This window comes from Gracilinanus agilis, chromosome 5 (assembly GCF_016433145.1).
Source record: "Gracilinanus agilis isolate LMUSP501 chromosome 5, AgileGrace, whole genome shotgun sequence".
Taxonomy (NCBI): domain Eukaryota; kingdom Metazoa; phylum Chordata; class Mammalia; order Didelphimorphia; family Didelphidae; genus Gracilinanus; species Gracilinanus agilis.
Genome location: NC_058134.1, coordinates 219,329,500 through 219,350,252, shown reverse-complemented (window position 1 = coordinate 219,350,252; position 20,753 = coordinate 219,329,500). Strand labels below are relative to the sequence as shown.

Genomic DNA, 20,753 nt, shown 5'->3' with positions numbered 1-20,753 from the left:
TTGATGTTGTTATTGGGGATAGGGTGGTAGCTCCAGTACCTAACAGTGCCTAGCAGACACTTAATAAATCAATTTTATCTGGAGGATGTATGAGAAGGTCTGGAGTAAGGGCATTAAACTGATGAGGTCATGAATTCACTGAAGAATTATTGGAGAAGTACAAGAAAAGATCATCCCTTCTGTAAGCTGAAATATTATTGACAAAAGGGGAAGGGCACAATATTAAGCATTTTGATGTAAAAAAAAAAATTCCTATTATGTCCAACATCCGGTAAAAAGAAAATTGAAAGCATTAGCAGATTAAATTCATCCCCATGCAACAGAAGCTTCTGCCCTAGGCTCTTTATTAGGAATCTAAATCTTAACAAGTGGCTTAGGAGCTGGATAAAAGCTCTTTGGGATAATCTGTTAGTGGGCAATCCATGCTATGGAGAAGGCAATAAAAAAAAATTTTTTTTAAATTAGAATTAAGAATGTGACAGCTACATAATGGTTAAGATGGGTTCATCACTAGAATTATATTACAGAAGAATACATTTTCATCTACTTTAAAATATAATGAGATATAAGTTGCTGCTATTAATGTTACTTGAGTCAATCAATATTCAGAAATGCCCAGTCCACCCAGGGTTCTGATTACTTTTATTTTCTTTTTAAAGTTAATGATGTAGAAAATAGAAGAAGAAAGAAGGAGGAGAAAGAGGAGGAAGGAAGAAGGAAGCAGGAAGAAGTCAATAATTTCCATTAAAAAAAAAAGAAAATAGGTAATAGGGGCCCCCAAACTGGACCCCTATGACTCTAAGCTCTGCTTCTTTCTAAGATTGCTGGCTATGGGAGGATAGGCATGGATTCACATTCCAGTTCTAATATGTACCAATCATTTGACTCAGATCTGAGTCACTTAAGTTTCTCTGTGCCTTAAGTTCCCTCATCTGTAGTTGACACAGAAAAAGTTCTGAGAAAAGCACTTTGTAAAACTCAAAACACTACAGAAATGCAAGCTGTTGGCCATTTCTATAGTCAGACTCAACGGTGCACTTTTTTGTCTAGTGGTCTCTGAAGAAATAGTTACATTTGGTATTTTTCAGAAAAACTGCCTACAAAAGACACAGTAAGAAAACAGATGACCAAGGCTGCTTTGTGAAGTTCTGCTATCTGTCAGCACTCTCTGTGAAGACAACCTGAAGAAGAACTGTGTAAGATGTATAGGGTTACATATGACAGTAATAAAGCGACACATCATAACTGGCCATCCTTTGCGTTCTAGTTCACATACCGTCAGAGCTCCATTTTGCGTGCTGGCTGTGTTAGTACTCTGCTCTCCATGCGTCTGTGTACCTCCATAAAGTGTCAGGTTATGCTCACTGGTCTGGCCTGCATAGTCCTGAGTGTGTGGCACCCCATACTCTGTGGGAATTCCATTCTGTGGAGGTGGTGGAAATGGGATGGTGGTAAATGGCTGAACCATGGCGTCAGGAGTGGCTGTTGGCTCCTGGTTACCCTAGAAGAGAGAAAGGAAAAAGAAAAAGAAAGGGAAAGGTAATATTAAATGGTATAAAAGACCAGAGCCCCTACTTAAAAAGTTCTAGGGTGAGCCCCAGAGCCCTTAAACATTCTCTGACAACTTATGATGGCAACCTATGCATGGGTGCCAAAGATGGCATGCAGAGTGCTCTCTGTGGGTACTTGGCCACCCTCCCAACCCCAGACTTTGTTACTAGAAAGGCAGAGGGACTCCGATGGAGCTGCTCCCCTCCTCCCTCTCCCCACCTTGCCTGATGACATTTTTTTCACATCCCGCCCCTTTGCCCAGCAGCCCAATGGGAGTGCACAGGTGGGGAAGGTGGGTGGCTCACAGGCAGCAGAGCTGGAGGTTGGGGGGAGAGTGGAGTGCTCAGGCCACTCTCTTTCCCCTCTTCTACACTGGCTGAGGACATTCCTCACTTCACCCATCCTCCCCCAGCAGTCCAATGGGAGTGCTTCTTCCTTTCCCTGTGTGGGGTGGGAGGCACATACTGGGCATTTGGGAGGGGAAGAGCACAGCATGCAGTCTCGGTATTGGGGTGGACACAACACTCTCTCTAGGAGTTGGGGTCGGGGCAGGGCCCAGCACTCTGTCTCTAAAAGGTTTGCCATCACTGAATTAGACCAATCAAAATACTTATTCTATTGCCCTGTGCTGGTAGAACAAAACATGTCTGTTTCACATGTTTATGCCAACTTGTTACTGGACATTCTTGGAACCAGGTCAAGATGAATAAATACCTGAAGGTCAAATGCTTATACCCTCTAAAGAAACCCCTCCCTACCCAATATATCCCAATAACTTCACTAAAGGCAAGCTAGAGAACCATGGCAGAATTGAAATCAGAGTGGGATAGCAGTCCTCTTATTTTTTTCTCCTGGATCCACCTCACACTTCTGACCTTTTTTAAAGGAAGCCTAAAGAATACTCATTTCAGTCAATAGTCTATCAATAAATATTTATTAAGTATCTACTATATGCAGAAACTGTACTAAACACAGAGGATATAAATATGGGGCTGGGGTGGACAAACCCAGGCCCTGTCTCCAAGAGGCTTACAGTCTAACAGGGGAAAGACAAGCAGGAAAGGGGCACGGTGGAGGAGTGTGGCAGAGAGGTCCCACAGCATAGTGGCGCAGCCAAGAGATGAAGCTCTGAACTATTCTGAGCTGGGTTCCAGCCTCCAATCACAGGGACAGAGAGAGGTGGGAGTAACTTTCACTTCTTAGTTACATCAGCATTTTTGCCTTCTTACTTCACAAATATTAAATGGGGAAAGCTCTTCAGCCCTATCTGGTTCATTCTATACTTTTCTAAGTGGATGCTAGAACAAGCCAGGTTGTCTAGGCATTCATTTTGTTCTGAATGTCCCCAAAATGATTCTCAAGAAGAGACAGTACAGAAGAGAAGGCACGAGGCAGGCTTCCTTGCCATAAAAATACAACTTCAGACTCTTTGAGGCCATCAAGTCCACCTCATTCATTTTACAGATGAGAAAACCAAGGCCCAAGGAGCTTAAGTGACTTATCCAAGGTGACACATGTAGTGCTGAGATCTGAACCCAAGAATATTGGCTCCTAATTCAAATCTAGTATTTGAGTACTATGAAATATTAATATAAGAATTTTGGGGCAAAGAGGGAAAATAAAAGTCTTGACAAAAAATTGTCAATGAGGACTCCATGACTTTTAGGAACAGGGTTCAAGGAAGAGGAAAAAATTGAATTTAAAAAATTTCAAGATGGGGACTTACTTAAGTTTTGCATATTGGACTAAATAATAGAAAATTAGAATCCTTCCTCTAAATTTTATTGGTAGGTCAGGAATGTTGAAAGTGAATTTCCCTTGATAGGAGCACTTAAGAATCTTGTTACAATCTTCTAATATCCTAAAGCAGGTGAAACTCATCACTAGCTGGTTGAGCAACCTGCGCAGGTCACTTGTTGGGCCTCAGCCTCTAACTATAAAAACAAGGGGGCAATGCTTGTTTTGAAATGTTTGACCTTTGAAGCCCCTTCTAGTTCTAAACTCCTAAAATCCCCAGAGACAAGACAATGTTCTATGTAGCTCATTGCTCAAAGTACATGACCTCATGGAAACAAGTTCTGAACGCTTCCTTGTGGTGTACGTATAATGACTTCCTCTATCTAATTTTCCTCACATCATCACCAAGCCACCCTATGCTCAGCTTTTGAGTCTTAGTTTTTGAGAACTTACCCAAACTCCCCTTTTCCATCAGCTTCTCCTCATCAAACTATTCCTATTTCATTCCCAAAAAGGCAAAGCCATGTTTTGCCCAAGGCTCAAATTTTGTGACCCCTGCATAGTTTTCTTTCTCTTATCAGGTGGCAGAGAAGGTGGTCAAAGACTTTTAAAATGTCTTCTAACCCTGTTTCCAAATTAAAGTGTTTAGGAAAGTAATGGACTGAGACTTTGGGTATATTTCACTTGGTTTCCTCCCAATCATGAGCACCATTTCTTTCAGACAAGACACTAATTATCCTCTGCTCTTTCAGCTCTAATTACCCTTCTTTCTCAACCCATGGCATCCCACAGAGAACACCAGGACAATGTATTGGGAGCAAGACTCTCCAAACAGCATCACTGGCTTTCAACACTAGCTTGATGCTCATTAAACTGATATTCCCCCAAACAAAAGGCTTCCAAGAAGGGAAATGAGTTCACTCAGTTTTTGAAAAAGAGGCTTCTTCAATCCTAACTGTTATTACAGCCACTCTCTGCATACATATCTTGCTCCTCAGGGGGAAAAAAAAATCACTGGAAAATTCTCATAAAGAGGCCAGAATAAAAAGAAGACTGTACCTATATACTACTACTGGCTTTAACCCAGTTTCTTCTTCCCATGCCACTATAGCAATAAAGCAGAGGTATAAGTAGAGGTGATTCTGAGCAAATAAAAATAACTCTTAATGACCTACAGTTCCTCTACCACAATCTTTGGGTCTTCCTTACAAACTCATAATTTGCAATGGCTAACAACATATTAGGTAGTGACTTTAATCTTCAAAGAATTTTACAAGTAAATTAATTCTCATCACACCTTGGGAGAGAGATAAATATTATCTTCTTTTATGGAAGGATAAAGTTTTGGTAGAGAGATCTACAGTGACTATGCGTGGTTCCCGGCAAATATGTGCTATCATTTGAGTTTCTCTGCCTTTTAAGTCCTGTATTTACACTAGTCTATCACATCCTTATTTTCCCATAAATTTTAAATAGATTCCAAAGCTACATTCATTTGGGATTTACCACAGGCTAACTCTGGGGCACAACTATGATGGACAAAACTACAGGGGGCTCTGAGGAAATGACCCAAACCTTCCCTTCTTTTATCAAGGTGCTTGTAGTCCCTGCTTATATAACAGAGATGCTGCAAGACCAGCTAGCCCTAGATGACTGTGACATACATCCTAGCTTTGAATTTCAGCTCTGCCACTCACTACTTGAGGGGCTTTTGGGAAGTAATTTAACTTCTAGGCCTCAGTTTCCTAATCTACAAAATGAAGGACTGATGACCTTAGAGATCTCTTCCAGTTCTAGATTTATGATATTATAAATATGAAGCTATATGACTTGTGTAAATTAGAAGGGCTAAACTGGAAAGGCTGCGGTAGCATGGAGGGATGTATATAGCAAGAGATCTCAGGGCACTTTAGCAGAGCTGATCTGCTTCTCTTGAATGTATGGATACTGCATTGTCACTGGAGACTGAGAAACTTACTGACAACATTAGATAAATGGCATGTACAGTATTCTTTCCCTCCCCTAATTCCTGGTGATACTGAATCTCTGCCATGCCTTTAAGCACTGGGCTGGGAGTCACTCTGACTTATGACCTGGGGGAACCTTGGGCAAGGCACTTCCCCTTTGCAGAATATGTGGGCAGTTCTCCTGATTGATCTACAAGGTCCCTTGCTAGTTGTGGGTCCCCAGGTACTTCAATTTATCTGTATCTGGAAGTAATTTCTTGTGTTCACTCATCCTTCAGTTAACCAAGTGGCCACAACCTCCAAAGGATCAAAGGAGCTGGTTTTTCATGTATGCTCAAACATTGTATGCCCCTATTGGGTTAGCTTGCTTCATAGCATCTTTATTTTTGCTGAAAAGCTTTGTAACGAGCAAAAAATGGTGATCTAGCTACACAGTACATAGGAATGGTAACTATTTTGATTGTTTTATATGAACAAGAAATTTATTTTAAGGTTATAAAATAAAAAAATGAAAAGTCAGGCATCTATTTGGCAGGGAGCAATCAAGCAACAAACAGAAAATCCAGAGTCAATTCCCAAATCTAGCTTTAAACTAACCCTTAAGTATAACCTAAAAACAAAAACCTTCTAACAAACTGAACTTTCTTCAAATATATTCTTGATATTATAGTATCAATTTTCAAAAAACATTTAAAAATTTAATTTCAATCTTATTCTCAAAGATGCCCAAAGACAAAGATGAGAGGAACACAAATAGCCTCATGATGTTTTCTTGTTAAGAGGCTTGAAAACATTTAGCTAAATGATAATTAGCAAAACCAATTCTATTGAGCTTCTAAAAGGCAAAATAAAACAAATGGCATTCTGCTCCCTCCTCTCAATCCCACCTATCACTTGCTCTCTGCCAGCCTTAGGGTTTCAATTAAAATGAAGAAAAAACCTATCACTTCTTGAACATACAATTTTACTGAGAGGAAATGTGAATGCCACCCCCCAACACCCTGATCTTTTTTCGGATTCTTTCTTTCTAACCACAACGTATTTTAACATCTGCTGGCCTAGAAGAGAATTACTTCAGATTCCTTTCACAGGCCTTACTTAAACAAGCCTATGAAGGAAAAACAATTAATGCATTTACACTGTAGCTGTCATGTTGCAAACAATGTTTTTGCTGAGATAACTCTTTTTTAGTAAAACATTTTTCCCTACTCCTTTCTAATCAAGGCCAACCTTATAAAAATAATCCTATTTTACAACCAAAGCATGCTAGGGTCTATCTCATATTTATACATGTATGACTGGCATAGTCTGTTTATACTAAGTACAATCCACAATTCTATACCATTTTTTGGTTTATTGGGAGCATGCTTCTCCACAAGCTCCTCAGAGCTGAAAGTGAAGTCACAACCTAAGTTCTTGAAATCAACTTTGTAGGTGATTAAGCCACTAATATCCCAGCAAAATCCTTTCTCAGGTTGCCCAGGAATAACTTCCTTGGATAAAAGTGGATGTTTAGTGGAATAACACAATTAAATATTGTCAGACTATAGGAATTTTTCAGGACACTTGACAATAAAGTTTTGTACTAAAAAAAGGAAACTTCTATAAGTATAGTCTTTTAAAAGTGCAAATTGATATATTTATAGTATAGATTTATATAGTATATTCCTACATAAAACCAACTATGTGCAATTTATTGTATAATATTCATTTTGGCAATTAAATTTAAAAGGAGTTTTTAGAAAGTACATTTAATAAATGGATTTATTTTAAAATATTTTCAATTCTTGTTGCAAATTAAGTTAGAAGTGGGTGAATTCTAACATTTTCAATTTATGAAAAATAAGACAAACAAGGAGAAAAATTATCAACATTACTAAAAAAAAATTTTTAAAGCAAGAATTTACATTTTTTGTGAATTCCCACAGTACACCAGAAACACAGAAAGCATTCATTTTTTAAAAGGAGGGTGAGAAAATAACCCAAATCTCTATTACTTCTGCTATATCTAGCTCTATATGGCTGATCCCATGTCTTTTCTGAGCCAATGAGCAAACTGATATGAAGCTTCTTGGGGTTCGGTCTCTATAGGTTTGAAGACAATCTAATTAACTTGGTAACCAGTTACTTTATATACCCATGATGGTGAACCTATGGCATATATGCCAAAGATGGCATGCAGCGACCCCTAGCTTGGCCTGCTGAAAGCCTGGCCCCACCCCTGAATGTGGGGGGGGGGGCGTTCTAGCTTCTCTCCACCACCCCAGAGTCCCAGGGGCTGAGTGTGGCCCTACCCCCACCAAATGCAGGAGAGGGTATGGGACACTGAAGCCTCCCAGAGAAGCTTTGCCCCGCCCCTGAACAGAGGGGTAGGTGGGGCACTGCACTCAGTCAGGGAGTGGGGCATAGAGTCTGTGGGGTGGGATGGGCATGGCAGGGGGTCCCTTAAAAGTTCCAAAAGGTTCACCATCACTGTTATACCAATCACTTTTCTTTGTGGTCAAGTCAGGAGAGAAGGAAAATATCTTCAAAGATCTAAATGAAAAGTCAGCAGAAACTCACAAGAAGAGAAGGCACTGAATCCTCCTTTCTCAGGTGAAGATGGCAATTACTACTAGAGGCTAAAAAAAGAGTTATTTAGTATAGTTCTGCTTATCCTTGGTGTCTAGAAATTAAATTGAAATGATTCCACAAATTATTTTACATTTAAAATCTTCCTTTTGCAGGCTTAAAAAATAATTTTGGAAGAGACTGAAAGAAAGAGGAGAGGTCAGCTGGAGACAAATAAACATCTTAAGTACAAATCTTTAAAATTTTCAGGGTTAAAAAAAAAAGTTGTTTTTTTTTAAACTCCCACCCCCAACCTGGGTAAATTTCCTCCCTCCTAGCTAATAAGAACTTGTAATTGCTTGGGGGGTCAGGGATGGGGGAAAGAGATAAGGGATTGGGAGGGATCTACAGTCTCACCTTTTCCTTTAGCTCAGTTCAGTGCAAAACTTGGGGTCTGATGGCCTCAAGATATGGGAGAAAGAGAAAGGAACTCACAACCCCAGCAGTGAAGACAACTAGCCTTCCGTATCAGTAGCATCCTTAGCTCTAGAAGTACATAATGTTTATTCAGAAATTCAAATGAGAGATTGTTGAATAATGAAGAAGGGCAAAAGACACTGCCAGCCAAACGTGTACAGGTTTTTTCCTCCTATAACTCAGCCTCTCAGAGGCTCATCTCTTTCATCAAGGTCTCAGTTCTCTGCCTCAGACCTTCTGGGAATGGCACTGTCCCCCTCACACACATAATATTCACTCTCCCACAGGGGAAGTCTTGACAGAGCTTGCTCACCGAACTGAACAAACACCTCAATTAGCAAAGGGAGCTGGGGGAAGGGTGGTAAAGACACATCACACTATCTCCTGGTAGCCCAGGCTTTCTGTGTTCTGTAGGAATGGAAAATGGGCAGACACTTGTCTATTTGCTTTAGAGAAAGAAAATAAAAATGTTCTTCAACACCACCTAGGGCAGTGATGGCAAACGTATGACACACCTGTCAGTGCTGACACACGTAGCCATTTTCAATGACACGTGGCTGCATGTGGCCACATACAGAGAAGTCTGGGGCCGCATTTGAGGATGAAACATTTGCTGTAGTGTAGTGTAGACACTGCACTATAGATGACAATTCTACCTATATTAATTTTCCTATTTTGGTTTATTAAATATAGTTATATACTACAATTATACATTTTTGTTATTTAAACTACAAATATCACAAAATTATGGTTTTTTTTCTCAAAGTGACACACCACCCAACTTATGAATGCTTGGTTTTTTGGCGAATTTTGACACACCAAGCTCAAAAGGTTGTCCATCACTGGGAGTCAACAAGAACACAGAAAGCTGGTTAAGAGAAATGCTTCGGATTTTTCTTCATAAGAAAACTACTATGATAGATTGCATCTTAATAGGCCACAAACTGTCCTCATTAGGCCAGCTCTGTGACATGTACCTACGAGTAGGGGAAGGGATTGGAAATTATATTCCCCTGAAATAGGGAACTTTCAGATAAGGAAATTCCTTTCAGAAGTGCAAACTGGCAGTTTCTCTTCACCATATAATCTTTGCCTAAAGTTGCCTAAAGTCTGGAGAGGTGGAGTGTCTTGACTAATTACAGTCATAGAGCCAATATCTACCAAGAGGCAGACCTTGAACTCAGATTTTCCTGGCACTAAGACCACCTGTACAAACTCACCAGCCAACCCTGATGTTCACCTTGGAATGTATGATTGATCATATTACCACAGATCATAGCAGTTAGAAAGAATCACTCAAACTAGCCCTTTACAATTCTGTTCCCAGAGGAGGGGAGTGCCACCTCCTAGAAGATTTAGGCATGGTTTTCCTACCACAAGTGATTGAAGTGCTTCTCTCTGGAGCAAAATGAATCACTCACTTTTGCAGCAGATAAATCCTGGTTTAATAGGTTTTTTTTTCCCAGCTTTTTCAGTATTCTAGCAAAACTTCCCCACCCCCAAAGTTAACAGGCTATGTCCATGAAATCATCTACCTCAACTTGGAAGCCATCAATTAAGATTTTGATAATTCCCTTGTCTTTCTGAGACATGTAAAAGAGGTCTCTAAATTAAAAAGCAGTGAATATAATATAGAAATAATTTTACAATTAATATAGGACATGTGGCACATATAACTTGACCAATTCCAGGGTATTTTGAGAACAGAAGAGAAGAGGGTATGGATAAGGAAGTAACTTCCTATGTGAAGATTATTCTTATTTCAGAGTTTATGAAAGCAGAACAACCAGATAGCTCCAGGGAATAGGCAGGATGCTGGTAAACAAAGAAATCCATGAGTAATTGCTTCCTTCTCAATCTATAACAAAACCCATCCCTTTGTGGGCACTAGTCATGGGCCTTCCAAATATGGGAATGGGTTTACTTTAGCAGTCCTGTAGCAAGGAACCATGAAAGAATGACAGCAATTTTGGAAAGTGCTGGAGAGAAGACTCTTCATCTGTGAAGCTTTGTTCACATCCAATTTTTTTCAATTCCATCCATTCAAAGATAAGTACATTCAACTAGAAGGAGCTTGGCAAAGGGGAAGCAGCTGTTTCTGGTATAAGAGGAGTGAGGTGCACTCCTGGGTTTCTGGTTTATCTTCTCTATGGGGCCTTGGGCACATTCCCCTTTCTGGGTTGGAGGTGGTTGAATGTGATGACCTTGGAGGGTCTTGCCTGGTTGTAAAACCAGGAACCTAATTCCTCAACCGTGCCTTAGTGCAAATCTAAAGGAAAAGGGGGAGTAGGGTGTTTGTGTTTATGTGCATAAGCTAAGTTTGGGGGACAAGATAAAAATGGGTACAGTGTCCACAAGGGTTAGGCCTCTACTTGGATCCTCTTATAATTCTATAACTGTTTCTCACATAAGCCCATGACATCCCCACAAGCAGCTACAGGTTTCAAAGACAGCTAGCTAATATATGAGTTTTATAAAGTAACGCCACCCTCCCACCCATCCATTTTACAGATAAGGAAACTGAGGCCCAGAAAGAGTTAGTAACCTGTCCAAGGTCACAGCAGCAGCCATCTGCAGGTTATTCTAATATTTAGTCATTGATAAATAACAAGAATAGTAGAAACAGCTCACGCTTATTACCCACTTTAAGGTTCATAGAAGGCTTTACATTTGTTATCTTATTTGATCCTTTAGAGCAGGGTTTGGGTCTTGACTTTCTTTGGATCTTTGGATAAGTACCTGACTGTAAGAGGTACTTAATCAAAGCTTACTGACTAAGGGCTGTGACATCGTCATTCATGCTTATATATCCACCCATAAATAAGGAACCATTCTGATGCTGCAGCATCCCTGCCCAACCATGTGACATAGGGAGTAATACAGATGATACATCAAAATCCAATCAGCTACCACTACAGAACTATCAGATGAGAATTTCCTAAAAGCAAATTCAATGGCATGGTTTCAACTATCAAGAAATTTATAGTCTCATTTTCATGGAGAAACAAAAATGAAAGAGATCTAAGAACATAAAATCTATAGAATTAAGTATAGCTGTACAAAGATTATACACCTATTACTTACTCAGACATTTACTCTGCAGCAGCAAGGTGGCACAGAGCACTGGATCTAAAGTCAGGAAGAGGTAAGTTCAGTTATTGCCTCACAGATTTACTAGCTGTGTGAACCTGGGTAAATCACTTAAACAAAGTTGTTTGCCTCAGTTTTCTCAACTGTAAAAATGGGGATAATAATAGCACCAACCTCCCAGGGTTATGAGGACCAAAGAGATATCTGTAAAGCACTTTGCAAACCTTTCTTAAAACACTATAGAAATCCTTGCTATTATTTTTATTGTAAACAGATGTAGAGCACCATGTTGAGTGCTGTGAAGCCCACCAAGACAAGATACACATTCCACCCTCAAGAGAATGACATTCTAACAGGGTTAAGTAAGATAAGACATATAAATTACTATAATATACAAGGAAGACCAAGGAAGATTCCATAATGAAGGTATAAAGTTTTGCTCTGAGAAACCAGAGAAGAGGGAGATCCAAGTTAGTAGCAGAGATTTCAGATGAGTTTTCGTGGAAGAATCCAAGTTTTAAGGCCCTTTCCTTCAATGAGAGGTTAGCCGATGCACTGCCCCTAAGTGAACTCTCCTCTGTTTCACTGCCCTCACCAATTAGGGCTTCAACACTAGGAGACAGCTCACTCCATTGTTGGACAGTTTTAATCATTCCTAAGTGCTTCCTTGTGTAGAATAAATTTATTTTCCTGTCATGACAATTCAATATATTTGGATATTTACAAAGTAAAAATCATATAGCTAGGTTCTGGGAATAAGGTCATTCCTGCCCTCTAGCCACTTCTATAAAGAAATGAAAAAATTCATTTATTAAGTACCTACTGTGTGTCAGGCACTGTGCTAAGTGCTTTGCCAATATTATCTCATTCATTTCAATATTATTTCATTCTCATTACCTCACAACAACCCTGGGAAGTAGGTGCTTTTATTATCTATTATTAGCCTTGTTTTACAGATAAGGAAACTGAGACAAATAGAAGTTGATCAACTTGACCAGAGACACACAGCTAGTAAGTTTCTAAGTCCAAATATGAATTCAGGTCTTCCTGACTCCAGACTTAGTTCTCTAATCAGTCAAAAAAACCTTTGTGGGAAAATTGGGACAGAAGGTTGGCCTTGAAAGACAGGAAAAATTCAGGTAAGCAGGAAGAAAGGAAGGAACATACAATGTAGTGGTAACAAAATGAACAGGCAAAGCATTTTCCTGGAAGGGTAAAATTAATCTATGGGCACGTAGGAGGTACAATGGATAAAGCTCTGGACCTGGAGTCAGGAAGACTGCAGTTCAAATTTGACTTTGAACATTTACTAGCTATATGTCAGTTTCCTCATCTGTGAAACTGGCTAACAGCACCTACTTCCAATGAGATAATAACTGTGATAAGTGCTATATACACACACTAACCATTATTATACTACCATTATTATCTTGGCAGGAATAAAGAATTTTTAATGGAAAATCTTACTCTGGCTCGAGATAACTGGTGGGTTTAGGAGATACACACATTTTTAAGATTCAGGATTGTGTTTGAAAGGAAATTGAAATTATCTAGAGGCAAGAAAATAAGGGCAGATAAGAATCAAGGCTCTTCACCTAAGCCATTTAACAATCTACTTTGAAAATAAGCTGAAGGTCTTTTACAGACCTTAATTAGAGCAGCACTCAAATAATAATTTTACACCCACTATGGGAAGAGAATTTTGGAAGACTGTGCTTGACAAGGGTCTACATATTACCAAATGCTGATCATATTCTTATAAGGCTGTTAACCCATGTGTATTCCAGAAGAATTTTATTAAAAAAAATTTTTTTAATTCTCCTTCTCTTAGAACAGTTCCTGTTGACGAAATCAACACTTACTAGAAAGCATTTATTAAATATCTAAATGGGAAAAGAAATTAAAATTTCTAAGTTTGGAGCAGAAATAAGCTTGCATTTAAGCACTTAAGATCTGTTGCAATACTCCTAAATGCCTGTTAAAAGTATCAAACAGTATAAGTAATGATATGAAGGATGATTTCAGAAAAACCTGGAAAGACCCATGGAAACTGATGAAGAGTGAAGCAAGCAGAGGACATTGTACACAATAACAGCAATATTGGATGATGATTATCTGTGAAAACTTGGCTACTCTCAACAGTGCAATGATCTGGGACGATCCTGAAAGACTTATGACAGGGAGTGCTATCCACATCCAGAAAGAGAACTGTGACTCGTCTTTCACATCAGTGTATTCTTGGTTTTATTTGGGGTTTTGGGTTATGTATGAGAGTGCTCTTACAACAACCAATATGGAAGTGTGTTTTGCATAATAAAAAGTAGTAGCAAGGGGTAGCTAAGTAGCTCAGTGGATAGAGAGGCCGTTCTGGGAACAAGAAGGTCCAGAGTTTTATATCTGACCTCAGACACATCCTAGCTGTTTGACCCTGTTCAAGTCACTTAAACCCAATTAACCTGTACCACACTTCTGCCTTGGAACCAATAGTTAACATAGATTCTATGGCAGAAGGGTAACAGGTTAAAAAAAAATTGGCAGCCAGCATCTCTAGATTTATGGGAGATTTCCAGGTGCTGCTTCTATTGAAACGCTGAACAAAAAGACTCCATCTAAAAAGTTCCTTCTCTTTCTGAAAGGGTTCCTGGGGCCTGGTAAGCCTCCAGTCATATTTGCTATAGTGCAAAAAGCCAATCACATGCCTTGCCTGAACTAGCCCTGCTTCAACAGCCTTACTGATTGAAGATACAATTCTGGGGGTGAGGAATGAAAGGAAAAACTATCTGTAGTCAATTACTAAAAATGTCTGTAATCTTCCAAGGGAACTATAAAATGAAGAGAAATGGGAAATGGGATGAATGGAAGACAACTCAACTCCCACACTTTCTAAAGGAAGCATCATTCATTCTAGAAACACTGACACCTGCTAATACCATTTCTACCTCTCCTATATATTTGGAATACTCAGTAGGAGAATATACTGAGACAAACTACTCACTTGGGGCCTCATCTTCTATAATTGCCTGTATGGTCTTGAGCAAGTCAGTTTCCTGGGCCTCAGTTTCTAACTCTATAAAATAAGGGATTAGATTAGCTAATTTCTAAGACCCACCCCCTTGTAGCTAGATCTGTGAACCTTAAGAAGTGTGCCCAGCTGCTCCTGTAAGAATGAAGGGATTTTAGAGCAAGTTCTGGCTTTTCTCTCTCTCATACACAGTTGTACATTTTGAATATTTACCAGTCTTCTGTGATTTTTTCCCTTGATTTTAAAAAGTATTAACAGTAGTAGAAATAGTAATGCATTTTTTCCTTCATGTGATGTATAACAAGTTTGTGCCATCAAAACGTATATTTGTTATGGTCTGAGGTTGAAGTTGAAATTAAGAAAAACAATGTACTCCTATTTCTCAACACATTATTTTATAGTTTACAAAGCGCTATAGAAGGCCTACAAAGATCATTATCCCTATTCTACAAAAGAAAAAAGAAACTGAGTTTCAGAGATGGGTGAATCATGGCAAGGCCAGAATTTGAACCCAGATCCAATGTTGTTTTCAGTATGTTAAGGAAAAAAAACAAAAAACAAACACAGTCGGCAGTACTTCATTTATAAGATAAAAGCAGCCATCTTGGAAAAGTGCCTTGCACAAAATTAGGTGGTTAGTCAATCTTTATTGAACTGTACTGATGAAATAAAAGCTCTTTTGAAAGGTAAAGCCAAAAAGAAATAAAGACTACTGCTGTAGGCAATATCTAAGGTACCTGTGTTGTGCTGCTTACTACCCATCTACGGATCTATGAAAGAGCCTAGGGAACAGAGAGGTGCCATATATCTGGGAAAGGGGAAAATGAGCCAGTTCTTCAGAACAGGAAACTGTAAACCAGTGATTCCCAAAATGGGCACCACCGCCCACTGGTGAGTACTACAGCAATCCAGGAGGTCGGTGATGGCCACAGGTGCATTTATCTTTCCTATTAATTGCTATTAAAATTTAAAAAAAACTAATTTCCAGGGGGCTAAGTAATATTTTTTCTAGAAAGGGGGTGGTAGGCCAAAAAAGTTTGGGAACCACTGCAAATGACTGGCTGGTGAATTTAATCAGTTTTTGGCCAGAGGCTCTTAACATGCAAGGAAAGGCATATTTTTCAAGTCCTGAGAGGGAAGCAGTGACTAGTAAGATCCAATTCAAGTTCATGAAAAGCCCTGGGCTAGATTACCTCATTCCCTGGGTGAAGACAAGCAGCTGGACAGGTAGGTGAGGAGATGCCCCAAACATGGCATATCTGAATTTAAAGAAGGTTTCAAAGTCTTTTATGATATTCCTCTGATGAGGTGTAAAATGAACAATAATGTAATCAGGTAGATAAGACGCAAGAAATGGCAATGAGTCTTTTAATCTCAGGTCTCCAGGCCACTACCATGGGCCCTGGACCCTATTTTTTTTCAGGATCCTTACTGATGATTTGGATGAAAGTACAAACAACAGACTAATTAAGCCTGCAAAGAGATGGGAGAGATAACACATGGATGAGTGGACTGGGATACAAGAGATCTTGGTGGCTGGCTGGCTGGACTAAGAAATGAAAGTAAGTTGGGAAAAATGAAAAGGCCTTCAGGAGAGTCCTTCTACATCAAATTTTGCACAGTCCAGATGGAAGAGGTATGTTCAAACAATGAGAGGGAAAATAAGCTCAACACTGAACTACCAGGGTTTCATGGTCACCAAATAAGTTAAGGCAATGGTAAAATATATTAATAGGAGAAAAGGATCTATATAAAGGCAAAGTTAATAGTCTTTCTGTGTCCAGGGCCCAGGAGAAATGATATTAAAAAACCTGCATCCTGTTCTAGTTACCACATTTTGGGAAAGGCAATGACAAGTTGCAGTATGTTCAGGGGAAAGCAAACAGAAGAATGAAAGGGATGGAAATCATGCCATAGAAAGGCCAGTTTGAAAAAAAAAAAAAAAAAAGATTTAGCCTAGAGAAGAAAAGACTTAAGGGCATGAGAACTATTGACAACAGGAGACATGTAGAAGGAAGAGAACATTTATTTGGCCACAGTGGGCAGAACAACAGCAGAGGGTGGAAGCTGGTGACAAAAAGATTTTGGCTCTATGTAAGGAAAACTTCCTAACAATTAAGGATAACCAAAAGTGAAACAGGCTGCCTTAGAGGTAGTAAATTCCCCTCACTGGAGGTCTCCAACAGCCTGGACAAGCCCTTGTGGTGCATGCTGTGGGAGGGATGCCTTTGACCTAACTCAAAGATTCCAGAATGCTGACTTCTCCATGTAGTTAAGGGCTGCCATCAGTCACTATTAAATATTTAAACTGGAAAATAAATATTTCAGAGCAAAGACATCCAAACCAATGATCCTTTAGGGTAAAATAAGTAACAAACATTAAAACTGCCTTATAAACTCCTCAAAAAACATTCCTTTCTATTCTTTCCTTTCAAATATTTAAAACACCCTCTATCTGAATCAGAAATGGAATCAAGTTTCTAAAAAGGACCTCAAGAAATATTTTGGTCCAGTATTCTGTTCCTAGGCAGGTGAGAACATAAGCCAGCTATAACTGAAGGATATCAAGATTATTATTAGAAACATCTACAAGGGGCACACATCTCCTTCCTCAGGAGCCTGATCTTCCCCTCTTATTGAATTCACTCTGGTATCAAACCCCATTTCCTCTTAGTTTACTACTCCAGGGTAAGCAAAGCAAGAACCTTCCACAATCCTTAGTGTACTGAAAAAGAGTCACTAAGTCACACCACTAAAGAAAGATAACAGCCCAATTTTAGCCACTTTCACAGAGCTTATCATACAGATAATTAATCCCTTAATCATACTTCTTGATCATCTTTGGAATTTATCTAGGTTCTCCAAATCCTTTTAAAAATGGAATCCAAAACTGGACACAATATTCTACTTGGCATTATACAAATACATATACAGTAGAACTAGCCTTCCCAAAGGGTGTAAAATTGGAAAATTATTTAAAAATGAATTTATCAAGGAAAAAATACTACAAGCTTATTACTCTCCTACTCCTAACTCACAGATATTTAACTCTGGAATTTAAAATAGAATTCTATTGTAGAAAAAGAAAAAAGTCAAATTTTAAGTATTTTCCTAGTTATTTCTTGGAAGTTCTTACAGATGCCCTCTGCAACTTCCATGTATCTGGAATCTAATACTGAAAAAAGCTCACATACAATCTTTATTTCATGCTGGATATAAACAGGTGTATGTTTCATGCTGAAAAAAATGTATTTATGTTCTGTGTTCTCCTTTTAGAAAGAGTGACAAGCTAGTAAATGAGCCTATAAACATGGATTATGTTTCATTTGTATTCCAGAGCCTCTCAAAAGCTCAGGACAGCTGCAGTGTGGGGTTAATTCTATTATCATAGTCCAGTCTCATTGTAACGGATGTTGATTAAGAAGTGTGTCTTGAGAACCATGGGCTTTTCCCAAACATCTCCCCAATTCTCACTACCTTGTCCCCTTGTATTTATTGTGTACATATTTTGTACATTTAGGTAACAAGGAACAAAATTCCCCTGACTAGAGGCAGGACTCAATGGTCATGTCTTATCTCCAAAGAGTTGCCAAAGCTAGGTCTATTCTCAAAATTTTTGTTTCCAAATTCTTTTTTTCTGTTAATTTTTTAAAATCCAATTTTATTTTATTTTCAGTTTCAAATTCTACACATATTCATGCAAGCACGCAAGAAATACAACTCATCATAAGTATGAAGTCATACAAAACCAATTTCTACCGCTTCTCCAAGCACCACCACCTTTGCCCAAGACCCTCCTCTAATATCCTCTACCTTCAGAAGGGATCTTTTCTTCAATGCAAATTTAATCATGTGATGTTCCTACTCAATAAATTCCAGTGGCTTCCTATTGCCTCTAAGATAAAAAACAAACTCCTCTGCTTAGCTTTTAAGGCCCTACACAACTCAGCTCCAACTCCTGTTTCCTGCCTCACTAGATATCACTCTCCATCTTCTATTTAACTATTCTTTGTACATGAATATGTGTGTGGGCTTATATATTCCTGTTCAATCTTTCAGTTGTGTCCAAATCTTTGTGACCCTGTGGATCATTGCATACCAATGGAATCCATGAGATTTTCACAGCGAAGATACTAAAGTGATATGTCATTTTCTTCTCCAATGTAATAAAGCAATGGAGGTTAAGTGACTTGCCCAGGGTCACACAACTACTATCTGAGGCTAAATCCAAACTCAGGTCTTTCCAATTCCAGGCCCAGCACTTCATCCACTGAGCTAAGCCATCCAGTTGCCTCCAAGTCAAACAGAAGATAAGTGACTTGCCCAACATTATATAACTAGAAAGTGTTTGAGACCAGATTTGAATTCAGGTCTTCCTGATTCCAGGCCCAAGGGTTCAATTCACTAAGCCACCTACTTGCCTCATGTGTGTTTATACAGACACACGTATATATTTATAATATATGTAAAACAAACATTTGTACTTGTTAGCTATATATGTATGGAGAGAGATAATCACATAACTGTATATGTGTATTTTCTCCCACACGAGAATATAAGCACCCTAGGATCTGGGATTGTCTCATTTTTTCCTATTTTTATCTCCAGAGCACACACAGCACAGTCCTTAACACATATTAAGTACTTGGTGCTTGTTGGCTGACTAACTGCCCCACAGTCCAGGTGTCAGCTGTGTCAGGAAAGCCACATGAGGCTCAAGTGCTTGCTCTATGCAGGTATTGTGCATTTTTCTGCAGTTCCTTAAAGACAACACTCTAAGGTAGGAGATTTTTTTTAAATCGTCTCTCTCCACCCAGGGATGTGTGCACCCCTTGGACTGTCTAACCTTGACCCATCTATGCCTTGCAGTCATGGTGAGATCAGCAAGCAGCCTAATGGAGGAAGGCACTTCCAGTTACCTTATTGATTTGTAACATACAAATCAATAGGACAGGCCAGTGGACTCTGAGCCCATTATAAGCTAAATGTCATGAATAGAGACAGAAATAGAGAACAGTGGGAGAGGCAGGATTTAACTCTTTAATGAAAAGAAAGGAGCTAAACAAAGAAAAATGGCCCTGCAGATTTCAGGGAGCTTCTAGAAGAGAGCTCTGTCCCCAAGATATGCCCTGGAGAGGCCCTCAAGGCTTTACTCCGGACCTACTGCAATAGCTGATGGGGTGATCTTCACCTCAAACATCTCCTTACTCCAAGACATCCTCCACTCAGCTGTCAAATATATTAGCAGAAAATGCAGATTTTTCCCCATATCATCTCTTCATTTAATGGTTTCCTTTTATATACAGAATCAAATAAAAAACCACTCTGTGGGGTTTTAAAAACCTTCATAAACCTGGTTCCCATCTTCTCACACCTCATTTTCTCCCACGTGCTCATTGTCCAACAAACACGGACCCTTTGCTGTTCCTCAAACATGACCTTTTCCAGACCTGGAATGTTCTCTCTTTTCATTTCTGCCTCCTGGCTTCCTTCCAGTTATAGCTAAAGTCTCATCTTCTAGTACAGTGATGGGCAAACTTTTTACAGAGGGGGCCAAAGGAAAGGAAATGCTCATCTGTCAGTCTGTTTCTAAGACAACTCTTTGGAAGTTTCATTGCATTGTATCCTACTTGTTGTATTCATCAGATTGGGAATAATGTTGCGCAGCCAGACAGAATGTTTCTGCCTCCCCACTTCCCCCCATCTGGCCCGCAGGCTGTAGTTTGCCCATCATTATTCTAAGAGAAACTTTCCCAGTCTTCCTTAATCTTGGGGCCATCTTTCAGGAATCCCCCACAACTAATTCTGCAGAGAATTCTTTGCATGTCATCTCTACCTTTAGACCGGGAGTTCCCTGAGAACATAGATTGTCTTTTGCTTTTCTTAGTATCCCCAGCATTTAACACAGTGCCTGGCACACAGTAGGGGCTTAATAAATGTTGGCTGACTGACTGGAGTGGAGAGACACTTAAGAATTAAATGTCTCTTTAGATGCTGGGAACAGAAATATAAAGATTAAAACCATCCCAACTCATTAGAGCTTAACCTTCCCTCCCTAAAAGGGAAATACAAAGTATATGTAAAAATATATGAAGCATAAATAAATGCCAGGGAATTTGGATAGGAAGGACACTAAGTTAGAAAATAAGAAAGGTTTTGGGCAGAAGATGGTACCTGAGGTGAATCTTAAAGGAAGAAAAGAGACAGAAGTAAGGGGAGAGAGTACCTTCCAGGCCCTGGGTATGGTCAGTCCAAAGCCGCAGAGACAGAATGACACCGAGCACAATGTGTGAAGGACAGGAAGAGGCCAACATGGCTGTCCCAGAATCAATAAGCATTTGTTAAACAACTACTAAGTG

General features: G+C 39.3%; 1 protein-coding gene across 10 annotated transcripts in view; it reads right to left on the bottom strand.

Annotated features, from left to right (window-relative positions):
- The window catches only part of RBFOX2 (RNA binding fox-1 homolog 2), a 217,899-nt gene that overhangs the window by 85,575 nt on the left and 111,571 nt on the right, over positions 1 to 20,753 (bottom strand). For all 10 annotated transcript variants that reach the window (XM_044679984.1, XM_044679985.1, XM_044679986.1 and 7 more), the window contains exon 2: positions 1,277 to 1,501. In XM_044679984.1, the coding sequence (XP_044535919.1) occupies positions 1,277 to 1,468 (192 nt within the window). In that variant the 5' untranslated portion in view covers positions 1,469 to 1,501. The remainder of the gene's footprint in view (positions 1 to 1,276; positions 1,502 to 20,753) is intronic.